Source organism: Exophiala aquamarina, assembly GCF_000709125.1.
Source record: "Exophiala aquamarina CBS 119918 chromosome Unknown aczIA-supercont1.31, whole genome shotgun sequence".
NCBI classification, from domain to species: domain Eukaryota; kingdom Fungi; phylum Ascomycota; class Eurotiomycetes; order Chaetothyriales; family Herpotrichiellaceae; genus Exophiala; species Exophiala aquamarina.
Window position 1 is genome coordinate 17,765 of NW_013550557.1, and position 24,589 is coordinate 42,353.

The following is a 24,589-nucleotide window of genomic DNA, read 5'->3' on the forward strand; positions in this document are numbered from 1 at the left end:
ATAGAATATAGAATAAGCGCTGAGTGGCCCTAGGTTCTCATAGAATATAGAATAAGCGCTGAGTAGCCCTAGGCTCCCTAGGCTCCCATAGTAAATTAAGTTACGCTGGGCTGCGGTCTAAAACACCGATAGTCTTCTATTTAGACTTACTACGTACCGTAAGTACTAACCCGCTAGATTCCTAGGTTATAGACGACGTATAACTAAACTCCGTACTAGTAGAGGATAAAGAGGAATACTAGATTAAGAAGATCCTCTAGTATAGGTCCGTACGCCGCGGACGAGGTTAATAAAAATAATTCCTTATAAAGTAGGTCGGTTATACTAAACTAACGTAGGAACCTAAGTCGGCTATATAGGATACGATAGTCCTCGATATATACGAGACTTAGTAACCGAAGATATATAGATAACGAAACTCCCTAGAATATAGAAAAAGGAGGGGGAGGGGGTACTATAATAGATTAAACCTATAAGTATCTTAGTAAGAACTAGCGACGTCTAGATTCGATCGTATAGTTATACAGCCGAACGATGTTACGTAATATTAATGGATATCTTGGCGAGCGACGCTAAGACTAAACTAGCGATGCCTAGATCCGACCGTATAGTTATATAGCTAGACGATATTACGTAACGCTAATAGTTACCTAGGATACCGGGCGACCCACCCCAGGAGATTATATCTCCCTATTGGATAGCGGCAGGACTTCTTTCTCTCTTTTCTTTAGCTTAACGTCCTTGTTAGACAGGTCCTATAGTAGTTGAATAAGCTCCTATTAAAACCCTCACAATCTTAGTATTTTCGTTAAGTTACTTATACTCTTATAATTTCTTCCTAAGGATCTTATATATCTTATATAAATATACTCGATAATCTTATTATTAATATTCCCTTAAATTAATAGAACGAAGGCTCTACTAAGTAGTATACTCGATAAGTATAATTAGTATATTAAGTTACCTTTAACTATCCTAGGAAAAAATAAAAACTTATATAGAAATTCTAGATAGAGATAGGAAGATAAGTAGCTAGTATATTATTAGTAGGTAAAAAGTAGAGAGTTAACTATAAGACTTACTAAGGAAGAAAGGTCTTAAGGAATAAGAAATATAAAAAAAAAAGAAGAAGATAGATAGAATAGAAAAAGATTAATATACTCCTTACCTAAAGACTAATCGCTAAGACCTTAAAGGAGATTAAATAGCGAGTATTAAATAATTAAAAAGTCTAACCTTATAGCTATAGCTTACTATATATACTATACTAGAATATAAAAAGTACGCGAAGTTTCGCTAAGATTAAGTAAACTAAAGTAAATACGAAATAATCCCTAATAATAGGATAAGTTAGGATTAAAACTAACCCTAAGGTTAAAGAAATATATTATATTTTCTTTAATATTAATATAGAATATATATATAACGCTATACTAGAACGCTACTTTTAACCTACTACTCCTATACTCGTTCTCGAGTATACTTCGAGAGAGGAGAGTAATTATTATAGAATAAGACTACGATAGACTCTAGAAGTACCTATTCTATACTAAGACTAGTACTAAAATACTAAGGAGTATAGTATATAAGACCTTAGGGGCTATACGGATCGTATACGAGGTTTTTAGACTCCTTAAGTTCTTATAGTCGATATTCTAAGGACTATATAGTAATTACTCGATTATCTTAGTATTTTCGTTAAGTTACTTATACTCTTATAGTACTAGAGTATTTAACTAAGATAATAAAGGAAATATTTAATTATTAGACTATATCCTAAATATAGGTATAGAATTACTAACGAAGTTAACTATAAACTATTCTATCTAGGTAAAGGAGCGTATATATATAATACTAGTAGCTCTACTAGCTCTATCGGGCTCTACTAGGCTCCCTACTAAGCCCTAGAGAGCTACGCCTAGTTACGTGCCGTAGCCTCGTTCTCCATTAGCTAACTTCCCTATTTCTACTTAGGTATAGGTAGCTTGTCCTTAGCGACCCCTCTATCGACCTAGTTCGTAACACTATATATATTATATAATATATTTACTAGTACTAATACTAAGGCTACTATTTAGTATTATTAAGAATAGTCTATATAATTATAAAATAGAAAAGTTCTATAAATAGTAAAGTTAGTATATAAGCCCACAGCACTTAGGCTAAGCCTAGGGAGCCTATAGTATTAAGATTTACCCTGCAAGCTCATGATAAGCATCTATTGCAGCCTAGCGCTGTGAGCCCACGGTAGCCCAGGGCTTACTAGGCTGCCCGGGCCAAAACATAGATGCTACGCTAGATACCGGGCGTTAATTAAATGATCTATGAGGGGCTTATAGAGGTAACGCAGGAGATCTAGCGGAATTTACTATGGGGGAGATCCGCAAGAGAATACGAGATATACCTAGCAGCCAAAAGGAGTTGTGTTAGAGCATCAGACTCTGAGCTAAAATCTTTGCCCACCCGGCTGCTTTGAAGCTAGGCCCAACTTCACGCGTCCTTCAGTTTACTGCGTACTCATTCGACATGAGCATCAACGAGATATTTTCGACGCTCATTCACGGAGGATATGTGGTGTGGTCTTCTGAGTCCGACCGCATGAACAATATTAGGGACTTCATTGACAAGAATAAAGTCAAAACAGCTATTCTTACTCCGACAGAGTTGAAGATGCTTCCCACCAATGACAGTCACCTTCATAATGTCGTACTGATAGGAGAGGCCGGTACTGATCATTTGATATAACTTTGGGTTGGCAAGGTTGGCTTGAGCAATCTCTATGGGCCGGCAGAGTGTTCAGTATAGTCGGCTGGCCATCTGAGTATGACATTCGACACCCCAGCGGCTACCATTTGCAAGGGACTATGATCGAGATTGTGGATCACAGATCAGGATAGCCAGACACCAATAGGCGGCGTTAGTGAGCTGCTGATAGGAGGACCAAATCTTACACCGGGCCACTTGAATGACTCGGCCAAGGCTGCGGCGGCTTTCATTGAAGATCCAATTTAGCTACCTGAAGAATATGAAGTCGGGACAAGAAGAAGTCGCCTCTACGGAACAATAACCTGGCGCGTTATAACAACAGCGGCACAATATGTTAACTTGGTCGCAGACATCCCCCAGTCAGAATCCACAGCCAACGCCTAGAGCTTGCGGAGATCGAACATCAAATTATGGCCACTGGTCTCCCGGGGGTTCGACAAGCCGCAGTGGAGGTGATTCAGCCCGTCATTCGCACCAACACAAGCGTTGACCGCTTTTCTTCATCTCGAGATCGTGGAGAACGAGGGATCCGACTCTCTAGCCGTGCTCTAGATATCCGACGCGTTGCTAGAACGGCTATCAGATCGACAAATGTCGTTGAGTAGTGTGCTACCGCTCTGCATGGCCCCCTCTGTGTTCATACCGGTCCAACGAATGAAGACAAATTCGTCAGGGAAGCTTGATCGCCGGGAGCTAAGGCAACTAGCAGCAGGTCTAGACGAGGGCCAGTGGGCCCGATGCTCTCTCGAGGCAGCGGTGAAGCGACTCCCGTCTACCCCAAGGGAGCAGAGGCTCCAGAAGCTATGAGCGAGGTGCTAGGTGCACCTCAAGGCGTGGTTGGAGTGGATGATTCCGTTGGGACAATGCTACCGGTAGCGGCTGGCCGCGAAGAACACCTTGATGTGTCTGTTGCGACTATTTTTAGCTATCTGCAGCTGTTGTCAATGACGCAGGAGGTGAAGGAGCTGCAGGTCACAGAAACGAAGCAGGATGCACCAAAATCGTATAGCTTGATGATGAAAAAGAGGAACAGGGCTTTCCACCCTAGGGGTGCAATGATGGAGAAGCAAAGTATCACCTCTACGAGGAGTTTACAGCGTTACTTGGCTAGACGACCCAGAAAAACGTTGCCGCCGGGGGCTAAGAGACATACCTGTGCACCTTTGCGGTGTCCTGGAGTCAAGGATATAGGAACCCACTTCTGTTTTGCATTTATAGGGCTTTTCTTTAAATTTTGTTCGGACCCGGGAAGGGAAAAGTTGGGTTCGCAATTGGTTAGGCATGAATATATGTCCATTTGGCGTTGTAGAGTTAGTGAATTAAATAGACTTTCTATAGAGATAATTTGGTTCTTGTCATCGACGAGTTGAGATTGTGACTATTTCCTTAAGGAGGTAACTCTTGCTTTGTCAAGGTCGTCTTATTATCCACTGTTCAAATCTTCAGAAAGCTTTGCAAGCCACCGCAGATGCACTCTTTCACGCAGCTTGAGAAGCAGCCTCAGGATGGTGATGTTTTGCGTGCAATTTCTCTACAGGAGCGTCGACTCCGTAGTTCATAGTCTCCTTGACGCTACCCAGGCAAAGAGCAGCCACAATGCCGGCAGCACCAAATGGGGCCGCAATGATGTAGACGATCCGGAACGAGTCCGCAAAGGCTTGATTCCTTGCAATGAGGCTGGTGGCTGTGACTGCTGTTGTAACGCCCGGCACCTGTGACAGCGCTGCTGAGTCATTGGCAAGAAGTGCTTGAAGGAATGATTCAAGCGACCGCGCCGGTAGACCTGCAGAAATTGCAGCCGCTGCCACAGAGGGAGCGAGCTTCTTCTCTAGTTGGCTTCGAACTGCCGTTGCATAGATGGCTGTAAAAACCGTTGCAGAGAAAGCACGAGTCGAAGTCAATACCGCTGTTGCCGTCGCGATCAGGTGATGAGGCGTGCTAAGTTGCACCGCTGCGACGATGAGGATGAGAATAGCGCCGAAACCGAAACCTGTCATGCAGGCAAACGCAACAGCGTTGGCGGGCTGGCCTGGTTGAATAGTGGCGAAACCAATCACACCTCCCATGATGATGAAGAATCCTACCACCAATAGCTCACGAATCGTCCGAAAACGCGTGCTACCGTAGCCGAACACGACGCTACCGAATGCACATGCAATCCAGAAACCCTCTAAGCGAGCAATAACGCACATGATATCCGTGGTGAAGAGCGCCGTTGTACTTGGAAAGGCCGTCAGTCATACTTAGTCTTCCGACGGAATGGGGAACTTAGGATATTTGCACTCACAGCGCGGGATAAATGAGGATGTATGAGAATCCTAAGATGGCCTCCACACCCATCAATAAAATGCAGAGTGCAACAATTCGGCCATTGGTCTGTGGTCCGACAAACAGGTCGTGATGGAAAATGCCGGTCCTCGTACCAAACGTCTCATACAATCCAAAGCACGCGAGAAGAACACCTCCAACTATGAGAGGCGCCAAAACTCTGGCATTGGTCCACGAATAGATCCCGCCGCCTTGACAGAGACCAGCCAAGAAAAGTGTTAGGCCGCTACAAAAGAGGCCCGTCCCAGGAATATCGAGACGAGCAAGCTTCTGCGAGAACGAGAGATGATCCAAAGCTGTATGCCTTGGGGGTGGTCGGTACCCAGCAAGAATACCGAGAGCAGTGATTCCCCAAACACCCATCTGGAACCACTATGGAGGAGGTTAGTCTCTGTCAATCAGCAGCGATTCGGGGAGTGGTTGCCTACGTAGAAGTTTCTCCACCCATCTAAGCGATCCTTGGCCGTGAAAGCTCCAATGACAGCTGGTCCAAGTACAGCTCCAATGCAGGCGGCAACATTCATAGCAGCTTGTGTAGCTGGAAACAGTTGTCAGCAGAAGGTCAATTCACTCAAAACATGCGCTATCTGACCTGGCCTCCATCTTCGGGGGAGAATTTCACTCGGTACACAATAAGAAAGAGGTACGGCGGCAAAACCCACACCTATCAGGGCCTGAGCCGCAATAAGCCGATAGACGTTGGTGGACCCAGGTGCAATGGCGGAGCCTATGAAGGATATGGTACATGTGCCGACCAATAGGCTCTTCCGCACTTGGAAAGTATCAGAGGCGGACGATATAATGGGGCCTAGCACTGCTTGCACAACGCTGAGGGCGGTGGGAATCCAGGTTTGAGTTGGGCCAGCGTCAAAGGACGTTCCGATGTAGTCAAGCTGTTGAACACCGTCTTAGCTAGCCCGCCTATCCTTCGGAATTGGGAACGAACTTACCACTGCGGGCGGTCCCTGCAGGGCGATTAGTTGTACGAGATTGAGCAAGAACATGGAAGCTAGGGCTATCCAGGTCCGCATATGCAGTTCTGGTACTTCTTCAACATCATCATACACGAGATTTGTGGATTGCTCGATCTCTTCTACCTCAAAATTATCTTGCTCCGTCTTTGAAGTGGCACCACCACTAGCCGCAGGGTTTTTGCGTTGAGCCATGTTCATTTAACCAAGTAAGTCTGCCCGGAATGTATTTTATGCGCTAGGTCAGCTAGTTCTATAACCGGAATTGAATCTGAAGAATAAGCGAGAGTGACATCTCTCCAGGAAGTACTCTTCGTGGATCAGTTCTCCTGACCGGTGGTTTGTATATCAAAATCCCCAACCCTTGCTATTCCTTCGTCACCGGCCCCTCCGGGTCAACCGGGTGGGCAAGTCTTAGCGGGAATAACACAATTTGTATTGAAGAGACTTCGAACTACTCCTACGAGATTTGCAGACAGGCTAATCAACATAGAGGCAATCTGTCAACCAAGCAGCTTTTAGATATCACACCTTAGGAAGAGCGCGGTCATTGAGCCTTCACAGCCTTGATCAAAACTGGTCTCAGTCATGAATCCATGCTTGTGGAGGAAAGGAAGAAAGCTTACCCAGGCATGTGTGTGGGAGGCGAGAATTTCAGATGCACGCTCGACCCGATCGCTCGCGCAGCCCCGTGTGAATGCCCTGCCCTTGGAAGTGCACTAACGGTCGATTATTGCTTAACAAATCCCCTCTCGGACAAAAAGTCTCTGCAACTGCGACCAAGATTGTACAGGGATGGAAAAATAGGGGAAAGCGAGGAATGACTGGCGCCGAGAACGAGGCTGGCCCCTCAGGAAGATCCGGGCTTCGCGCCCCTCCGGCCCCTCCGGCGATTTCCTCACATACCAGAACGGCTAGTGAACACAGCTGTGAGGCCCCAACCCTGTTTCGAGACGATAGTTCAAGGCCGAGGCTTTCTCGGTCTTTCCCGGTGTTAGACAGCAATGTCCCCTGTCATCTAGTTCTTATCCGCGTAGATTGTCTCCAGGGGTAGGAGCCCCGCGGTATCAGGCAAAGAAAATGGCTGCTTCATGTTTTGTGTAGCGGAAGTTCTGTCAATCTACTATACCAGGCGAGTCTCAGGTGGCCTAGAGGTCTAACTTACAACACAATGAATATGGGGGCTCAATTATGTAGATAGTTCAAACCCCTCTACCTTGAGCCACCCTAGTGGTCCCTTATCATCAAACTCCCTGGCGGTTCAACTTCAATCTTAAACTATGGATGGTGAGCTCTAGAAGCGAATAACAATTTGAAAACCATTTATCATCATTCGATGATCTCTTTTTGCCCTTTAGTCATTGATAGCATGCTGTTGGTGAGAGACATGTTCGGCGCTTGGCAAGGCTATTGAGCACAAGGTACCTTACAGTACCTCTAGAGCAACCTGGGTGCCTGCTGTGGCAAATAAGCATTAACTAAGCTTTCCTAGACCCCGGGTAGCCAAGCTTAATTTTGGCCAAGTCATGTGATGCGGCGTATTCGCTGGGTGTTTCCTGCTACGGGCACTTCCCTCCCGCCGCGTACATGGTGATGGGTGCTGACGTATCCAAGGTAGGTATGAAACACCTCGACTCCCATTGTCTTGCAACGACCAACATGTGGCATATAATGGAACCGGGTCTTGAAGACGACCTTGTGTCCGCTTATAAAACTCTCTTACCACTCTGTGTACACACAGCCGCAGTTCGAGCATCATGGCCCTCAAATACAGTAATCTAGTCCGGCTGGCGCCCCTCCAAGTGGGCGACCTCCCTGCACATCCTATTCTACCTCTGTCGGAGGGTCCGCGACCCGAAGTCGCTGTCTTCTTGCGCTCGCTACTTGATGACGGGTGTGCGTTTCTCTCGCCCAGTTCGTTCTCTCGAAATTTCTCCCACGTCTCCACCAAATCTGTTGCCGATTCTGCCGCACCTATCGAGGTCCTGACATATTCCATCCCGTCCTCGGAAATAGCAAAGATCTCCTGGTCGGAAGGCCAGGCTGTTGCAAGGAGCAAGCCTCGCGCGGCTGGTGTCGAGAACTGGATTGCGAGGAAGAGTCTACATCAGGACATTTCCGGCAGGAGCGCGGAGAAACCAGGGCATGCGAGCTGGAGGGAGTTTGTGTTCGGACTGCGAGATGAGCACAGTGTACACGAGTCAAACTTCACGCCGTCGCTGTATGACGCCAGGCATATACTGGACTGGAACGATGAGATAAAGGCTCTATCCACGCGGGGAGAGATCGGCACGTACAAAGAGCCGACCATGGCGATATACGAGATGTGCCACATCCTTCCTGGGCCTTTGTCACCTAGGTGTTTTCCTGTTATAGTAGCAACGGCGAGTGTGGACGATAACTGCTTTGTTGCCGTTACCATCCCAGTCAACCTGGGCTCGGGGGTCGACGAGGCATATTACACTGCCAATCAAAATGTCAAGGATAGTGCAACCTCGCAAGAGAGGAAACAAGTTGTTGTCGGTGTCTACGCTGCGGTTGAGCTTGTCAGTAGGAACCCTAAAAAAAGCGAAATCGAGTGGATAATGGCCACGGCAAGTGACGCGAAGGGGAATCTTCCAAGTTGGATTCAAAAATTTGGAGTGCCTGGCCAGATAGTCAAAGACGTCGGCTATTTTTTGAAATGGATTCGGACTATTGCTGAAGAAGACATCCCAATGCATGTCTAGACTAGGTATCCGCATGCTATGCGTACGCTGTCGGAAATCTATTCCTTCGGCCCCTCATTTAATCAAAGCAAATTCACCTCCCTCCTCGTAAATTGCAATACCGGGCCTGATCGGTCAGCAACAAAGTGATCGAACAACTGATATTCGTCCTCCCGCCCTCTACCTTGGCCCATGCCCGGGCCACCTCTGCCACTTCTCTCCTCTCCCGAAGTCCGCATATCGAACAGCCAAATCATCCTTGCAAGAGCAATAGACAACTCCATATAAGCCATATTTTTGCCCACACAGACTCTCGGACCAGATGAGAAAGCCCAAAAAGATTCCTTGGCGAGGTTCACGGTCTCCTGGGTGACTGTGATGGGGAGGGACGGCTCATTGTCGCTGGAGCCCACGATCCATCGCTCGGGGATATATGAGTATGGCTTCTGGAATAGGTTCTCGTTGTGGTGGAGGGCGTAGGCGCTGATGCCGACGACGATGCCCGCTGGGTATGCTGTTTTTTCGATGGTGGCCCCTCCTGGCAAGATGCGCCGAGCCAGAATCCCCGGAACGGGTGGACACACGCGTAACGTTTCGTCGATGCAGGCGCGCAGATATGGAAGTCCAGCTAACTTGGCCGTGTATTGGATTTCCTCCACGTCGTCAAACGCAGAGCGGATCTCCTGCTGCAGTTTCTTGTACACTCGCTCGTTGTGCATCATGTAGAATAATAACGCCGCGATTGTTGTGGCGGAGGTGTCGCTGCCGGCGCCGACGAGCAAGGCCGCTTCACCTACGAGATCCGCGGGTAGGAACTTGTGGCCTGTTTCTGGGTCCTCGGCGTTCAGCAGAAAGTGGAAGAAGTCTTTCCTCTGCTCCTCGGCAGGCTTCTCGGCGTTGGCCTGTTCAACGGCATTTCGCTTCGTGACGAGCTGGGCCATCTCTTGGCGGTATCGGATTCTCTTTCTCGTGGTCTCGCCGCCTATCAGTTTAGCCAGGGATGGCCATTTGAAGATGGGATAGAGATATTCACGGATGGGGAGTGTAGATAGCTGTGGACGTCACATTGTCAGCGTAGTTCAACCACGACATAGATAGTGTCACACAGGGAAAATTCCAGGAACCACATACCACCAGGATCATAGTCGAGCTGCCCATCAGCAATTCCGAGATGTAACTGTGCCCTTGTTTTATGGCGCCGAAGCTAGCACCGAAGCAGAGCTCTCCAAGAGTATCGAGAGTCAGCAGCGTCGCCCAAGTCGCCATGTCTCTTTCTCCGCTCCAACCTCCAGTGGCCTTTTCTCCGCCATTTGCAGCAGCCTCGGTCGCAGGGGGTTCTTGTAGGTAGTCGCACCAAGTACGAACAGTTTGCAGGACGTACTTCTCCAGGGATTTCAACGCACTGGCGGAGAATGCCTGATTCAACAGCTTCCTCCGAGCAGCATGGAGATTGCGATCCGACATGATTTGAGTGGTGAGTGAAGGGCTGATTATGCACGACGTCTCGGTCCAGCCGGTCTTGATGATGTTGGCTTTGCGATCGGTGTAGATATCGTGTACGGCACCAGGAGTCCGGAATGCGAGTGAATTAGGTGCATATCGTACAACGTCACCTTTGCTCTATATTCAGCTTCAATTCGTATGGGCTGCAACAAGGCTTCTCTCAGCCTAGAGATTACTTACCATATTTCTCATGCATAGCATGAATATCGAGGTGTCTTCGGCCTCGCCAGGAAGATCTTGCCTCGTGCCATTCCGTCAACTTGGCCCAGAACGGGCCAGGATATTTGGCTAGAGGGTGGAAGTAGAGTCTGTAGATCGCCACTCCGATTATCTGTAATAGGATATGAGCACTAAGTCAGGATTCCCGGGGAGTATCAACACTTACATAAACAATAGCGGTGGCCGCGAAAGAGGGAAAGACCAATCTCAACAGTTGGATGGCCATCATGTGCCAGAGAAACCGTGGCACTACCAAGTAGATCAATCGAAGCGGAAAGAGTGAATGCTGAGCACGACCATTCTAAGCAGGGCTGAAAGAAGGGGTCTTGGTGCTGGATTTATAGTGGTACGGTGTAACCCGGATGGTCATCTTTGGGACTTTTGGTTGCTGATGCCTGGGGATGTTAGTGACGAACATGGACGGACCGTTGGTGTGGGTTAGGGTACCATTTTTGTGGTACAGAGTTCATGACTATCTCTGTGCAACGTATCCGGTCCAATTGACAGGGCTGGAATTTTACCTGAAACCTCGGGGCTCATCTTCCGGTAGCAACGGTCACAAGTGTTCGGAGTTCCCTTGGACTCGAGAGCATGGCCATATTCCAAAAAGACTTTCGAGATGATACAGAAGGACTGAGCGATCGGCAAATTTGCTTTCAAGAATACGAGGTATGGACGGGCGCGTCGTCACTCGGGGACTCGGCGTGCTGTTCCAGAAAGTTAGGAGGTTAGCTGATAGCTGAATGGAGGCTCCGATCCCGAGTACCCGCCATTTTATCACAATAAGAATACGCTGGCTACGCTTACTGTGGGGCAAACGGCCTATGTCCTCGGGCTCTGAACTCACACCGTGTGAGAGTGGTGGTGCTCAGACAATGCTGTGCTTGATATGGCGAAATATAGCGCTAACCCGAAGGTTAACCGGCCACAGGTACTCAGGTTCGTATATTTTATGTAAGTCGTTTTCAAAGTCAGCACCTTAATTTCGGCTTATCTAAGCATGGGCAGCGCCGAAAACAACAATATCAGACGACTTGTGGTATGGGGTCCTCAAAGCTGGAAAGTGGCGGAAATATGGCATTCTTCGTGTCCATTCAGTGAGATGCCTGGGAAAGATCTTCTGTCAAAAGATTGGATGGATGCTGCTGCGGATCGCAAATACGTTTCAGGCCTCAGCGCCGTCAAGCAAGATGCATGGCAATCATCTCCTCCTAGAGCTGAAGTAAATTGCCAGGGTGGTGAACCACACTGAGAGCACAGGAGGTGAGATGTCGCCAGGAAATGGTGGTCTTGGGGAGAACTGGTTTCTGACACGCTGCTTTCATCCTGGAGGACCCATCCATACAGGGTGTTGGTGTGCTTATGTCAGGGCTGACTTGATCTACCTATCGAGGTATACGTGGCACGAGGACCTCCAAGTATGTGTGTACCTTTTCTAATTACCGAGATAGCCTACTAGCGATAAGGACGCAGCAGCCGGTAGGTTTGCCCTGCATAAGACTTCGCAAAACCGGGTAGAATCGCCACCAGAAGAGAACAAGCACAGCTTCAATACCCATTCAAGCAGCGAACTGTTGCTCAGTCGATGTATGCTCTCCGCCGGGCATCCGCGAACACGTAAATATCTGGCATAGCGCTAATCACAACGGATGGAAAACTTTGCAAAATTCAAGTTGCTTGGTCGCATTCGAATACATACGTGGAAAAACCAAGGTCAATATTAGAAACTAGGCCCTCCCCGCTGGGACGGAGGTGTCATTTCAACTTGGAACGAATTATAGTCAAAAAGCTGTAGCCTTTTGGAGAGGCGCTATGGTTTTGTTCCGTACCATCACAATACAGGCAGGTGAACCGAACACAAAGCGACCAGACCGAATCTGGAAGCTTTGCCGGACGTCCAAAGTCATGACGACGTCATCAACCGAATTCGGGCGATTCGCTTCCCCAAATCCATCGGGTTTGTTCATGGGAATTACCCCAAACCCACATCACTCTTTCGGCGCACGTCAAGGGTTGCCGGCGATGGAACTTTGCCTTCAGGTCTGCGCATTCACATGCATTGTCGAAGATGGTTGAACTCGGCTGCGGGCCTATCTACCTGAACTAAGACATATACATTTGGTTTATTTTCCGTATTGACTCTACACCCACCTGTTTGGATACTGCTGTACTAAAACTAGATCCTTGCTGCATTCTTTGAACGACCTGTATACCCCTTACACCCACTTTGCCTGTCCACCAGCATAGACAAGATGGATTTGACACAGGTTTCTGGCATAGGATTCGTTGGACTAGGGGCCATGGGGCTTCCTATGGCCGGACATCTTGCAAATAAATTGCCAGGGCACATTCGGCTCTTTGTGTACGATATTAACCAGCTGAGCGTTGATCGGCTGCATAACGACTACCCCGAGCGCGTGGTGAAGGTATCAAGCGCAAAGGACGCGGCAGACAAATCAGTAAGTATCCGTGTCTGGTGATGACACGTGTTGGGGCCGCAATTGGCAGCTAACAACTCCGCCTGCAGCAAATAGTCCTCACGATGCTACCCGAAGGAAAACACGTCCGATCTGTATACATGGGAAGCGGCTCAGAGACGATCTGCTCCAGCGACGTGTCCGGAAAGCTTCTGATAGACTGCTCGACGATCGACACCGCCAGCAGCCTGGCAGTCAAGGATTATATCAACGAGCACTTCCCTACGGCGTCCTTCTACGATGCACCTGTCAGCGGGGGAGTGGTGGGGGCTCAGAAAGGAACGATAGCGATTTTCCTCGGCTGTGACGGCAGCGATCCCAACCTCCCTCACCTGACGAAGCTGTTGCAGTTTATGGGCAAAGACGTGATCCCATGCGGAGGGCCGTCCAAGGGGTTGGCAGCCAAACTGTCGAATAACTACTTGTCTGGGGTCATCGCCATCGCCGTCTCAGAAGCCATGGATATGGGAATGCGCTCTGGGCTGGATCCACGAGTCCTGGCAAAAGTCTACGCAGCGGGCACAGCCCAGAACACCATCTGCGATCGGTTCTGTCCTGTGCCAGGAGTCTATCCAGAGGCACCGTCGTCAAAAGGATACACCAACGGGTTCAAAGTGCAGCTGATGCGCAAGGATTTTGCGCTCGCGCTAGAAATGGCCAAGCGAGTCGGCTCGCAGAATGTCCTGGGTGAAGCGGGACTGGCGACTTACGACGGTGCCAGCAAGGATCCTAGATGCATGGATCTGGATTCCAGAGTCGTCTATCGATACCTGGGCGGTAACGAGGATTGGTTGAAGGATGCTGACGAGGCTACGGCTAGTCAATTAAACGGCCGTTAGACGTGGCTCTCTTGTTGTTGCGTGTCTAGATTTAGATTTTCAAATGGCAGTAACAGTTGGATACTTGGGACTAAATTTGACTTTCCTATCTATCTCTCAGCGATCTATGTATGCCCTTGGTCGGTACTATTCCTGGATTGAGTATTCGTTTGCCGGATTACCGGGTCCTCCTCGCGGCTTGGTATATCCAGGCTTCGAGTCGGTAGGAACCACTGTCGGCATTCTGCAACACCATCCGCTAAGTTACGGTAAAGGTATTCATCGTACTCGGCTATTCAGAATACAATATTCTGACTCAACCGAACGCCGCACACTGCGCGTAAGGTGCCCTATTGTATATACTCCCTAATTCCTCCAGTAATCACCCACTCGCTGAAAAGATAATTATCGTCCCCTCCCCATGAGTTCCGTGCCCCACCAAGAATTGGAGGCTCAACACATTTTTACTCCACATTTTTGGAGTAACGAATATCATCCCGCCAACGGCCTTCTCCGATTTGCGGAACCAAGCATGGTGAAAGTTCGGAGGGGAGGGGGAAACGAGTGTTTGTTGTTCCAAGCAGGAGGAGGAGCGGGGGAGAACTGAATTGGGCATCGAAAAGGTTCGACTGGGTAATGAAAAAGCGACGGAGGGTCCCTTCCCCCCGCGAAGTTTTCGTTCCAAAGAGTGGAAACTGGAAGGATTGAATAAATCTTGAAATTGGGGAAATACCTTCGATATACTACAGTAGCAACCAGATATATCTCCTTCTCTCCCTAACATCTCGCCCCCCTAGAGAAAAAGCCCATTACATTGCACACGGACGGAGAAATCAGCGACCGTCGAACCCCAAAAGAACATTTCCTGACAGGAGACGGAGCTAAGGGACATCAAGAACAGAATACCAACGTAACGCAATACCCAGGGCCCCAAACGAGACAAGAAGAGCAGAAATGGCATCGTCATCCTCCCCGTCAACCGACCTCTCGCAGGTCAAGTCCGCGGTGGACCCGGCGCTGCGGCCGGCGCACGAAGCGCTCTTCAACGCGGGCCTCGCGGTGCGCCGCGCCGTGGTAGGCGACGCATACGTGGACCGGGCGCTGGAGAACGGGTCGAGCGAGTTCTCGCGTGCGGGCCAGGAGCTCGTGACGGAGTGGTGCTGGGGGTACGCGTGGACGCGGCCGGGACTGGCGCGCCGCGACCGCTCGCTGCTGAACATCGGGATGCTGATGGCGCTGAACCGAGCGCCGGAGCTCGCGGTGCATGTGCGTGGCGCGAGGAACAACGGGCTGAGCGAGACGGAGATCCGTGAGGCGATCCTCCATGCGACGACGTATTGTGGCGTGCCGGCGGGCGTGGATGCCATGAAGGTCGCCGAGAAGGTCCTCAATGAGATGGCGGAGAAGGATGGCGTGCCCAGGGAGTTGGGCAGTAGGAGTAAGGATGCTTAGACCGAGCGACGGTGTGACGGAGTGAGACAGGGAGAGATACAGAGATAGAGACGGGGCAAGGGAGAGCACCAATGCTACCCTGCGTGTATGTATGCAGAGCGCCGGGAGCAGCAGGAAGCGATGGCGAGATACTGGGTTTGATTGCACAGATGACTGGCCACTATGACCGAGAGCTTCATCTTTGATGCTATTGGCTATTGAAGGCTTCATATGCGTGTACGTATCTTTGCCCCAAATAAAAATTAAAAAACACACATCAATCCAACCAACAGCCCGGAAAATCCACAATGGTACAACTTCCCTTTCACCATCAATTCAATTTCAATTTTGCAGTCCAATTTACTTTTCTTCGTCGCTGATTTTCGCCCATACGCTAAACATGCAGCAAATTCATGAGACCACGTCACAAAGGACGTTGGTTCTTTTGTTCTCACCCGCGTTGTAGCATGATCCGAGATAGATTCAAGGACTAAACCGCATCACCGGCGTTAGCTGAGTGGAAGGACCGTTCTTGCTTTGGCTCATTATGTTGTTGCTCTTGCTTTTGGGCAGCTTGCCTTGCAGCCTCGGTACTTTCGATCTGAGCCACAGCCCGGTCAATCTCGACGCTCATTGCACTGGTGGTTGCCTTGGATCGCAATGCCCGGCGGATATCGGCGACAGATCTTTGGCCCCAGCTAGCATAGCCGCCATCGCTGAGCGGGTACAGAACTTTGTTAGCCTCGGATTCAATAAATCTCTGAGTGCTTGGAGGAGGAAGCGATGTCAGCACATCGATATCGGCTGCGAGTTCGCGGCAGTAGCTGTCCAATGGGAGATCGTTGACATCGGTGCCAAACGGATTTTCAATCTCGTATCCAATAGCAGCCAGGCCAAGAACGATGTATGCACCGAGCATAGTGCCGAAGATGGTGACCCACTCGAGGTTCTTGAGCAGTTGGAAGGGGAGCACCAAGATATACGCCCAGGTGATTTGACTGATAGAAATGGAGTAGGCTAGGGGGACAGGTGTGTTGAGAATTCTTTCAGTGCCGCTCAAGATGTCGCCGAAGGCCGCGAGAGCGTTCATGACTTGAGTTTGGTGGGCCCCAGTCTTGAGTTGTCCGTTTTGAATGGTTTCCTCGACGTAGGCGGACAGGTAACCGAGAGTCTCGAGCGGGATATTGCCCAAGTTATCTTTGCTCTGTTTAATAATCTTGCGCGGGTTCGACAGTCCCAATGGGATATCAAGGTACTCCGAAGCGGCTTTCCATGACGAGGGTTCCCTTGGTTTCAGGGCAGATTGATCAGCTTCTTGGGCGAGGGTACGAATGCTCCCAATCAGCGGTGCCAGATCGGGGTAATTCGCCGCAGGTTCAAATCGAAGTCGGTGTTTCAGCGAAACAGCAAAGGCATTGATGAGGTTCATAGCCGTCAACTTGGCAAGGACATCAGCCTTACCCAGGGCTCGGTCCTCTTCATGTCTTTCTGGGATATGGATCCAAATAAGCCGGGCCAGATTGCGGCCAGTCATATGCAACTGAGACCAGTACTTCCTTCCTTCGCTATACCTTTCGTAGGCGGTGGTAGAACGAAACGACAGGGCTAAACCGACCACGAAACCAGTGACGGTGAGGAGGACTGGGTTGATGCCAATAGGATGGTACAGGCGATCGATACAGGTGATTGCGGTTGCATAGATGGCGACGAATGAGAGGGGAACTATGAGTTTGGGCACAACACTGCCGTGTAGTCGAAGAAAATAAGGCACCTTGGAATGGTGATACATGTCTCGTGGACCTTTGAAGAAGTCATCGAGCTCCATGGAGGTATGTGTTTTCTGTCTCAGAGGAATCGGAGTAAACGATCGGTCACGGTTTGGCGAGTCGGGATCATGGGTATTAGAGCCACTAGAAGAGGCAAAGTCGGTGACCTCGTGGTTCATATTTTTGTCTGAATCCATCACTGGATGTGGGCGCACGAGTGATGGGAGAAGTGATACTGTTCCAAGGTCGTTGTTGCGTCTGCAGAAAACAAGACGAGGGAGAATGAAAGATCAGACCAGGCAGTCTGACAAACGAAGGTGATCAACACCTGAGTGCTATACGGATGTAAAACAGAGAAAACGATGAAAAAAATGAAGAACCCAAGCAAAAGGAGGACACCGAGAGCTAAAATGGAGATTTGTCTGTAAATTTGTCGAAACGTGAGGACATGGGTTATGTTCAGGTCAGCAAGCAAACAGCAGACGTTCCAAGAGTTCTAGACCTCCCCAGGGGATACCCACAGCCGTTAGTGCCATTACCAAGTGGTATGGAGTCCTCGTAGGTAAGCAAGGAGATCCTTCTGGGGGCTATTTCTGGCAATGGGACGGCGGCATTGGCAAAACTCTTTCTCTCAAGAGTCAAGAACCAGTGCAAACCTGAAGGCTGAAAAGCAACGAATGAGGCGGTAGCGAATCCTTCGAGATTCTTAATCAAGGGATGAGGGATGAGGCCCAGGCTGGAGGCCGAGCAGATTGCCAGGAGAGTTGCAGAGCGCGCCCCAACAGCAGTTTTGGATATGCATATGGCTTGCGTGGGAGCCCACTGCGAAATTTCTCACTGGATGGGATAGAAAAGAAGAGGTGATGAAATGAGAGATGGTGAGAGTTGGGACGATGAACAGGCCATGCAGCTGAAACAAGGAGTCGGCTAAGCCTTCAGCTTGTCCGTCGGCTGGTCGGGGGAAGGGCGCCAAGGGGAAAGTCTACCCGTGGAAGGATCAACTTGGCAATCCTTGGCCCAGGGGCACTTGAGGGCTTGACAATCAAGCCAATTTGAAGGGGTCCCCCGGAAGCCACCATACGAGTAGGCACCAGCCACCAGCTACCAGCGGCCAGCGGCCAGCGCACAGCCATCCAGAGGCACCTGAGCACGAAATTACCGCCCTTGGGGCTCTCCGCATGGGTGACCCGCCTAGAAAAAGGACGAGGAGGCGACGGCAAGGCCCAGGCTCGGTCAACCCCTACCCGTACGAGTGCTGTGCGTACACCCAGACTGTGGTCTCAGACCTGAATCCAAGAAATCTTACCCGCCAGGACGAGTGCGGGACCTGCTCACCGGTTCCCTCAGTACGCATCACCCAGGCACCTAAAGACGTAAGCGTACGAGTACGGACTGACTGTAAATGCCAATCTGCACCTGCTCGTACAGTATCTGTACGGAGGGAGTATCTGGACTCACAACACAGTCCTCACACTATCCTATATCCATCCTTCCAATTGGTTATTCTTTACTCCTCCCAATAGTGCTCGAATTCGAATGCAAACTACTTCAAACTGGATGCGAATCTCACATTGCCTCACAACTCGTACTCTTGAGGTGACCAAGTTTGGGCTTCCAACTCATCCGTCTTATATCAGGTACGAGTAATACCACTTACGAGGTACTTCGGTGTACAGGCCTCCTTGCAGTGAGCCATGCATACGAGTAAGGCATAGTCTATACGGTGATATACGATATATGAGACTCCCTAAGCAGACTCAGATTCTATTGATTGATTTTTGGATCCTTCTACTCCACTATGCAATAGCTTGGTCGAATCTTAGCAAAAACGCAGAATCAGCAATTATTCCGGTGGTCAAACTGCACCAGAACATCCCTGCACAGTGGAGCAGAGAAGTCGGAGAAACAGAAAGAACGGTATTAAGCATTAAGCATTCCAACCAGGCAGCAAACAACAAACACCCCAAATCGTTCTTGCTCAGTTATTCTCGCTTTCAGTCTCTTGACAAGATCCACAGAGACAATTTTGAACTGTAGCATTTTGCCTCGAAAGTCCCATGTCGGTAAGCCTGTTGAGGAGGCTCCGCTGGCTCTGCCGTTATCCTCCAGTGGTGGCGGCGTAAGCATGCCTGCATTGCACCATGACAGTTTATGGTGGTAGGTAAGAGCCTGCACATTTGCTGACACCATCTCGCGTGTGACTTGGCCTGTTGCTGGGCCCGTTGGGCGCTGGTTCTCAATGCACGTTGTTGGTAAATGGTTCGCCGGACTCATCAGGCATCTATCCATCTATCCCACCACCTGCGCAGCTAACCCAGGTTCCTGAGGCATGAGATGAGGGACCCGACTAATGCGGAAGACCAAGTCGTCCGTACCGAGGACTGGCTGGCTGACACAACCTACCCGAAATTCGTCCTCAAATTGTGGCGCACAGAGTTTCCGTCTTACCCTACGAGTAATGGATTGCCTACCCAGTTGGCAATAGCACTTCGTACCTGCCGACAGTATGTTTTGACTGTGTGACCTGGACACGGTTGGCCAACTTCTCGTCACAATTTCCAATTCACTAGCAATGAGCAATATGAACGTGAGTTGCGTGTACACAAACATCAAGATCAACCACGATCCGTACCGCTCTGCGCAGGTGGTGTCAAAAAGTGTACTCCGTACCCATGAGCATGGTACCATGCTGCGTTTGGGCTTACAGCCATCGGCCCGTTGTGGTGCCTCATAAAAACCAGTTGCCCGAAACAGCATCACGACTCCGGTTCCATCCTGTGGCCTGTGCCACAGACCAATAATCATGTTGGAAGATGCTAAGAAGTAACTTATTCAGCCTCCTGGGTACAGTCTCCCCAAGTTTGGCTTGGATAACCTCTCCCTGGAAATCGGCAGCCACAATTGGTGGTATTGGCCAGCGACGATTCAGTGCTCCATCCCCGTCATACTAATCGCCAAATAGCCAAACCTTGTCTTCCCGTGGGATCTAGCTAACATTCCTCCACGCCATCGGGCTTTCTCCAGCTTCGGTAAATTCAATAAGGGGTTGACCTCCAGCTGCCAGTCGAATGGGGTCCAGTCCCTATATTGTCAACTTGCTAGGCTGACATCTTTGCCTTGATGCGCTTTGTCCGCTTCTCTATCAATTTGTCCATGCCTGCGAGGGAACAATGTTGTCATTATCGCCCGTGCGACAGAATTTTCTGATAGTTGCAGCCTTGCTTTCCTGTGTCCTCCTATACACATCCCTGCGACCACCTTCGCCTGAGGCGGACGATGTCTTCTACCAGGAGACAACGGTCACCACAAATCGCCCACATCGACACCATCATCCCTCCTTTGCTAAGGATAAATTGTTGCAGAACATTCATAACGACACCTTGGGTTTCCAAGAGTTATACATGATCTCACTTCCTACGAGGACAGATAAACGAGATACCTTCGCTATGCAGGCCGCTCTTTCGTCCATCAGGTATACACAAATCGATGGCGTAGACGGACAAATGGTTCCACCGAAAGCCCTGCCCCACGTGAGTTGGACCTAGCTGCGCCGTCAAGCTTATCAGGACCCTGCTAACATGGATCAAATCCCAGACCATGAACCAAAAGGTCAATACCATTGGCTGCTGGCGAGCTCACCTAAATGTGCTTCAGAAAATTGTCCACGAAAATGTTGCCACTGCCTTGATATTCGAAGACGATGCCGACTGGGATGTATCGTTCAAACATCAAATGGTCCAATTTGCAAGAGGCACCCGCTACATATCAAATACAACCCACGTCGAGACCGCATCTTCGCCTTATGGGGACAACTGGGATATTCTATGGATGGGCCATTGCGGCACTTGGTATCATGAGGAGGACAATCGACGCATGTTTGTTATTCCCAACGACCCGACGGTCGAGCCGCCAACCCATCGTGAAAATGTCGACCAACCAGATATGTCCCACTGGGAGGGGGGCCCCGAAGGCGACGGCCAGACTCGAGTTGTCTTCAACTCCAAGGGAGCCATTTGCACAGCCGCATATGCCATTTCACAACAGGGCGCAAGGAAGGCCCTTTATCATGTAAGTCTTGCTTATTTCTGTGCTCGACCATCCCTCTTCATTTTACTCTTCCGAATCGATCCTTTGGGCTTGTTGTTTGGGGTATATGATCGGGAATACTAACTACTCTTAGATGTCTATGATGCCGTATAATAGCCCGGTAGATTGGGGCTACGCCAACATGTGTATGGATAAAAATGTCAATTACACGTGTATCTCTGTGTTCCCGCAGATCGTGGGAGTTTCACGACCTACGGGCCATACGAGTAAGAATAGCGATATTGGTTACGGCGACGACGATGTAAGGACAGTTGAGCCGGCCAGATCCCAACACGTCGTTTACTCTACGAGGTTGAATATGGAAAGACTTCTCCGTGGCGACACAGTTTTCGACAGCCAATTCCCAGAGATCACTGGACCAGAAATGCATATTGACGACATTGGGAGTGCCGTTGGTCACATCGAGGTTCTGCGCGAGGAAGATCTACCAAAACCGAATGTGACAAAGGAAGACCAAGACCAAGAACAAGAACTGTTTGGATGAGAAGTCCTTGAGGTCATTATGATAAACTAGGGCAAGTATGAGGCCATGTTCCGACACGGCCACCGGCAAGGCCTCAAGTCCTACGCTCTCCTATCTTTTGGTACTGGAGAACCAGCCGCTTGACTTGTGGCTAGAACGTCGATGCCCGCCTATTCATCCAGCACAAATGATTCACATCATGGACTCCCGACCACGTGCAGGACCACCTACAGTACAGGTTCACTCTTGCACTCTCAGTGGTGTGCGTCAGTCCGAACGGAATTGATCGATTGTATGCAATCACCCAGCCTGGAAGAACGTTGGGCCGTTTGAAGCGGTGAGTGCTCGGATAAGAGAATGATTGGCTTGCTTCGAGTCTAGATACACTTGTAAGTGTGCAGGGATTTGAATCATCTTTCAAGAGACGGGCATTCAGGAAGTAGCACGAAGAACTCTCCGATTGCCGAAAGATGGACCTTACGATGGCGTGGTCTGCTGGAACTGACGAAACTGATGAAGCAACAATAATTCAGTAACACGCATATGGACGGGCTTCTATTGACAATCCAGGGAAAGCAGATCGACGTTATCTGCCGTCATACATGCTCGTAGTTTGTTGCGGCCTCTGTACTGTAGGTCCTGCCCCATAAAATATAGCCCCTTCCCAGAATGAGGGGAACTTCAATGTTTACAGTGTACCAATTTGTGACACGGGTCGGACGCGAGACGCGTACGCGCTTTTGCGCGTCACTCACACTTGGCACGGGGAGCACCTCGTTTGCATCGGATCAAAAGTAAAGCTCGGTGACCCCACTTGAAAAGTCCCCCCTGAATCCACAAGGAGACTCACACTACATTTTTAAATGCTTGCATGTACAGTACTTGTACGTTTTTGACTGTCACTACGGACTACTAATGGCACGCTCAGGGATGACGGACGTCCACACTGACAGTTGGCGTGGGAATTGCATCGGATGACGAGCTTTAGCCTCCCGAAGCGTCCAATTAATCTTTTGTCTTATTGGACGAAGACTTTGTGCTTCAAACTGGCTACACCTCGGAATGGGGTGAACACGCAAAATGACATTTTGGGAGACCCGCCATGTTCGGTACGGACTAGACTCGTTCGTGTTACCTTCCTGAAATTTTGGGAAATTGGGTAGATTGAAGCCACATACCTTGATCCGCTGCTGACCGTGCACACTATCACCGTCTCAGATGCAGCCTCTATCGCTGACCCCTGAAAGAGACCAGGCTCAGAGCGGTCAAGCTGCTCTCCCTTGCTTGCGTTCTAGAGATAAGAAGCTTACTACTATAGTTAAACGAATCCTTCCTATGAGTCTAGTCCGTGGTGTATGTATGTGTGTGTACTGTGTGCAGGATTTGGGCCAAAAAACTCATATAGCCAATTCTCACATCCCTTGTCATCGTCGCCGTTGCCGCCATGGAGAAAATGGACAGCCCCTCACAGAGAGGAATAAACGCCTTACAACAATTTTACGGCAATCGGAAATCCCTTCGATGGGTAGTTTTTCTGGTCATCGCCGCCCTCACAACCCTGTATCTAACAGGTCAAAGTTACACCCCATCGAGCACTGGGACACACAAGGCCAGCAAGTCTCGAGCCAAATATCTTTCACCAGCGAAACTCCTAGAACGACCGATTTCCAAAGATCTGCAGACAATACCCAAACTCTTCCACCAGAGTTGGTCTAGCAACGAACTGCCCGCGAAATTCGAACGATGGAGCGCCACTTGCAGGAGAGCACACCCGGACTGGGAGTGGGTGCTGTGGACTGACAAGGACAATGAAGAGCTGGTGAAAACACATTTCCCGTGGCTGTTGAAGACATACAAGGCCTTGCCAGGCGTCATCTACCGTGCGGACCTGGTGCGGAATCTGTACATGCACATGTTCGGAGGGTAAGCAAAAGAGAGACCCCTGTGGCAGATTTGAAGCATACACACACAACGCAGTCCGTCCGAAACTAACCATTCTTTTTGATCACCTCAGTGTCTACGCCGACCTCGACGTCGAATGCCTCCTACCATCCGACCACCTTTTCAAGACTTACAACGTCTCGACCGTATCACACGCAAAGCCCCGACCGCTAACAACACACGACATGCACAAGAGCGGTCGGAAAGCCTTCTTCGGCAGGATGGGCACAGACGACTCTTTCGACAACTCGGTCCCGAATGCATGGATGGCGTCCACACCAGGCCACCCATTTTTCCTGCTGCTAGTCGAATCCGTCATGAAGCAAGTAGCCGAGGGGCCCGAGAACTGGTCTGCAGAAGCCATCACGGGCCCCGCGAAGCTGTTCTATACCATCGGCGAGTACAGCGAGAAGGAGGGCAAGTACTCGGGCGAGCTGCTCGACAAGCACGTCGCGAAGAACCCAGCCGCGAAGCAGTTCACCCCGCGGAAGGGTCTGGGCCATGCTGTTGAAGTGCTGCCGTTCCAGTATATTTATCCCTACTCGTGGCAGCGGGACGGCGAGGCGTTCCGCGATTTCTGCTGGGCGACCAAGAAGTCATTTAATGCAACCAAATGCAAGCAGCTGCTGGCGACCGATCGCTGGCCGAGTTATGCCATCACGTACTGGAGCCATACCTGGACCGGCGAGGGCCATGATGAAGGCAATCTTGCTCAAATCGAGCAAAATTGAGGAGAGAAGTTGGGGGGAGAAATTTCGACTTGAAAACGAACGACAAACACCCGCAACATCGCCTCTCTGATCTCATATCACCTGTTGGGGGATACCTTATGGAGACCTTTCTATGTGGTTGAGGAGACTCACGGAGCCCATCCTCCCACAATTCTGTTTTTGGCAAGGCGATCGATACAGCGGGATGGGGGTTTTCACGCGTATAGAACGGGACAAGCACACGAAAGGAGCGGCAGAGCTACCTGACCCCGATTTCTAACATATTAACGGTTTTTGATGTCTTAATGTCGTCCGGCACTTCCGGAAAGATGAGCGTAGATTTTTGGTCTGGCCAAGTTGTTTTTATTATCACACAGATGG

General features: G+C 49.7%; 9 protein-coding genes across 9 annotated transcripts; 6 read left to right on the forward strand and 3 right to left on the reverse strand.

Annotated features, from left to right (window-relative positions):
* Positions 1-2,526: 2,526 nt before the first annotated feature.
* A1O9_12889 (uncharacterized protein) lies at positions 2,527-2,745 on the forward strand (the record flags this gene model as incomplete). Its single annotated transcript, XM_013398175.1, has 1 exon — positions 2,527-2,745. The coding sequence occupies one exon, from the start codon at positions 2,527-2,529 to the stop codon at positions 2,743-2,745; it is 219 nt and encodes a 72-aa protein (XP_013253629.1).
* Positions 2,746-4,244: 1,499 nt separating this feature from the next.
* On the reverse strand, positions 4,245-6,260 carry A1O9_12890 (uncharacterized protein; the record flags this gene model as incomplete). The annotated part of the gene is made up of 5 exons (XM_013398176.1): positions 4,245-4,986; positions 5,054-5,466; positions 5,523-5,632; positions 5,687-5,987; positions 6,045-6,260. 5 exons carry the CDS (start codon positions 6,258-6,260, stop codon positions 4,245-4,247), a joined length of 1,782 nt encoding a protein of 593 aa, XP_013253630.1.
* Positions 6,261-7,822: 1,562 nt separating this feature from the next.
* A1O9_12891 (uncharacterized protein) lies at positions 7,823-8,794 on the forward strand (the record flags this gene model as incomplete). The annotated part of the gene is made up of 1 exon (XM_013398177.1): positions 7,823-8,794. One exon carries the CDS (start codon positions 7,823-7,825, stop codon positions 8,792-8,794), a length of 972 nt encoding a protein of 323 aa, XP_013253631.1.
* Positions 8,795-8,856: 62 nt separating this feature from the next.
* On the reverse strand, positions 8,857-10,721 carry A1O9_12892 (uncharacterized protein; the record flags this gene model as incomplete). The annotated part of the gene is made up of 4 exons (XM_013398178.1): positions 8,857-9,825; positions 9,905-10,386; positions 10,457-10,607; positions 10,662-10,721. 4 exons carry the CDS (start codon positions 10,719-10,721, stop codon positions 8,857-8,859), a joined length of 1,662 nt encoding a protein of 553 aa, XP_013253632.1.
* Positions 10,722-12,747: 2,026 nt separating this feature from the next.
* On the forward strand, positions 12,748-13,811 carry A1O9_12893 (uncharacterized protein; the record flags this gene model as incomplete). The annotated part of the gene is made up of 2 exons (XM_013398179.1): positions 12,748-12,954; positions 13,023-13,811. The coding sequence occupies 2 exons, from the start codon at positions 12,748-12,750 to the stop codon at positions 13,809-13,811; spliced, it is 996 nt and encodes a 331-aa protein (XP_013253633.1).
* A 933-nt stretch (positions 13,812-14,744) lies between these two features.
* On the forward strand, positions 14,745-15,242 carry A1O9_12894 (4-carboxymuconolactone decarboxylase; the record flags this gene model as incomplete). The annotated part of the gene is made up of 1 exon (XM_013398180.1): positions 14,745-15,242. One exon carries the CDS (start codon positions 14,745-14,747, stop codon positions 15,240-15,242), a length of 498 nt encoding a protein of 165 aa, XP_013253634.1.
* Positions 15,243-15,711: 469 nt separating this feature from the next.
* A1O9_12895 (uncharacterized protein) lies at positions 15,712-17,184 on the reverse strand (the record flags this gene model as incomplete). The annotated part of the gene is made up of 1 exon (XM_013398181.1): positions 15,712-17,184. The coding sequence occupies one exon, from the start codon at positions 17,182-17,184 to the stop codon at positions 15,712-15,714; it is 1,473 nt and encodes a 490-aa protein (XP_013253635.1).
* A 3,400-nt stretch (positions 17,185-20,584) lies between these two features.
* On the forward strand, positions 20,585-21,578 carry A1O9_12896 (uncharacterized protein; the record flags this gene model as incomplete). Its single annotated transcript, XM_013398182.1, has 2 exons — positions 20,585-21,055; positions 21,168-21,578. The coding sequence occupies 2 exons, from the start codon at positions 20,585-20,587 to the stop codon at positions 21,576-21,578; spliced, it is 882 nt and encodes a 293-aa protein (XP_013253636.1).
* A 1,432-nt stretch (positions 21,579-23,010) lies between these two features.
* Positions 23,011-24,229, forward strand: A1O9_12897 (uncharacterized protein; the record flags this gene model as incomplete). Its single annotated transcript, XM_013398183.1, has 2 exons — positions 23,011-23,480; positions 23,572-24,229. The coding sequence occupies 2 exons, from the start codon at positions 23,011-23,013 to the stop codon at positions 24,227-24,229; spliced, it is 1,128 nt and encodes a 375-aa protein (XP_013253637.1).
* Between the last annotated feature and the right edge of the window lie 360 nt (positions 24,230-24,589).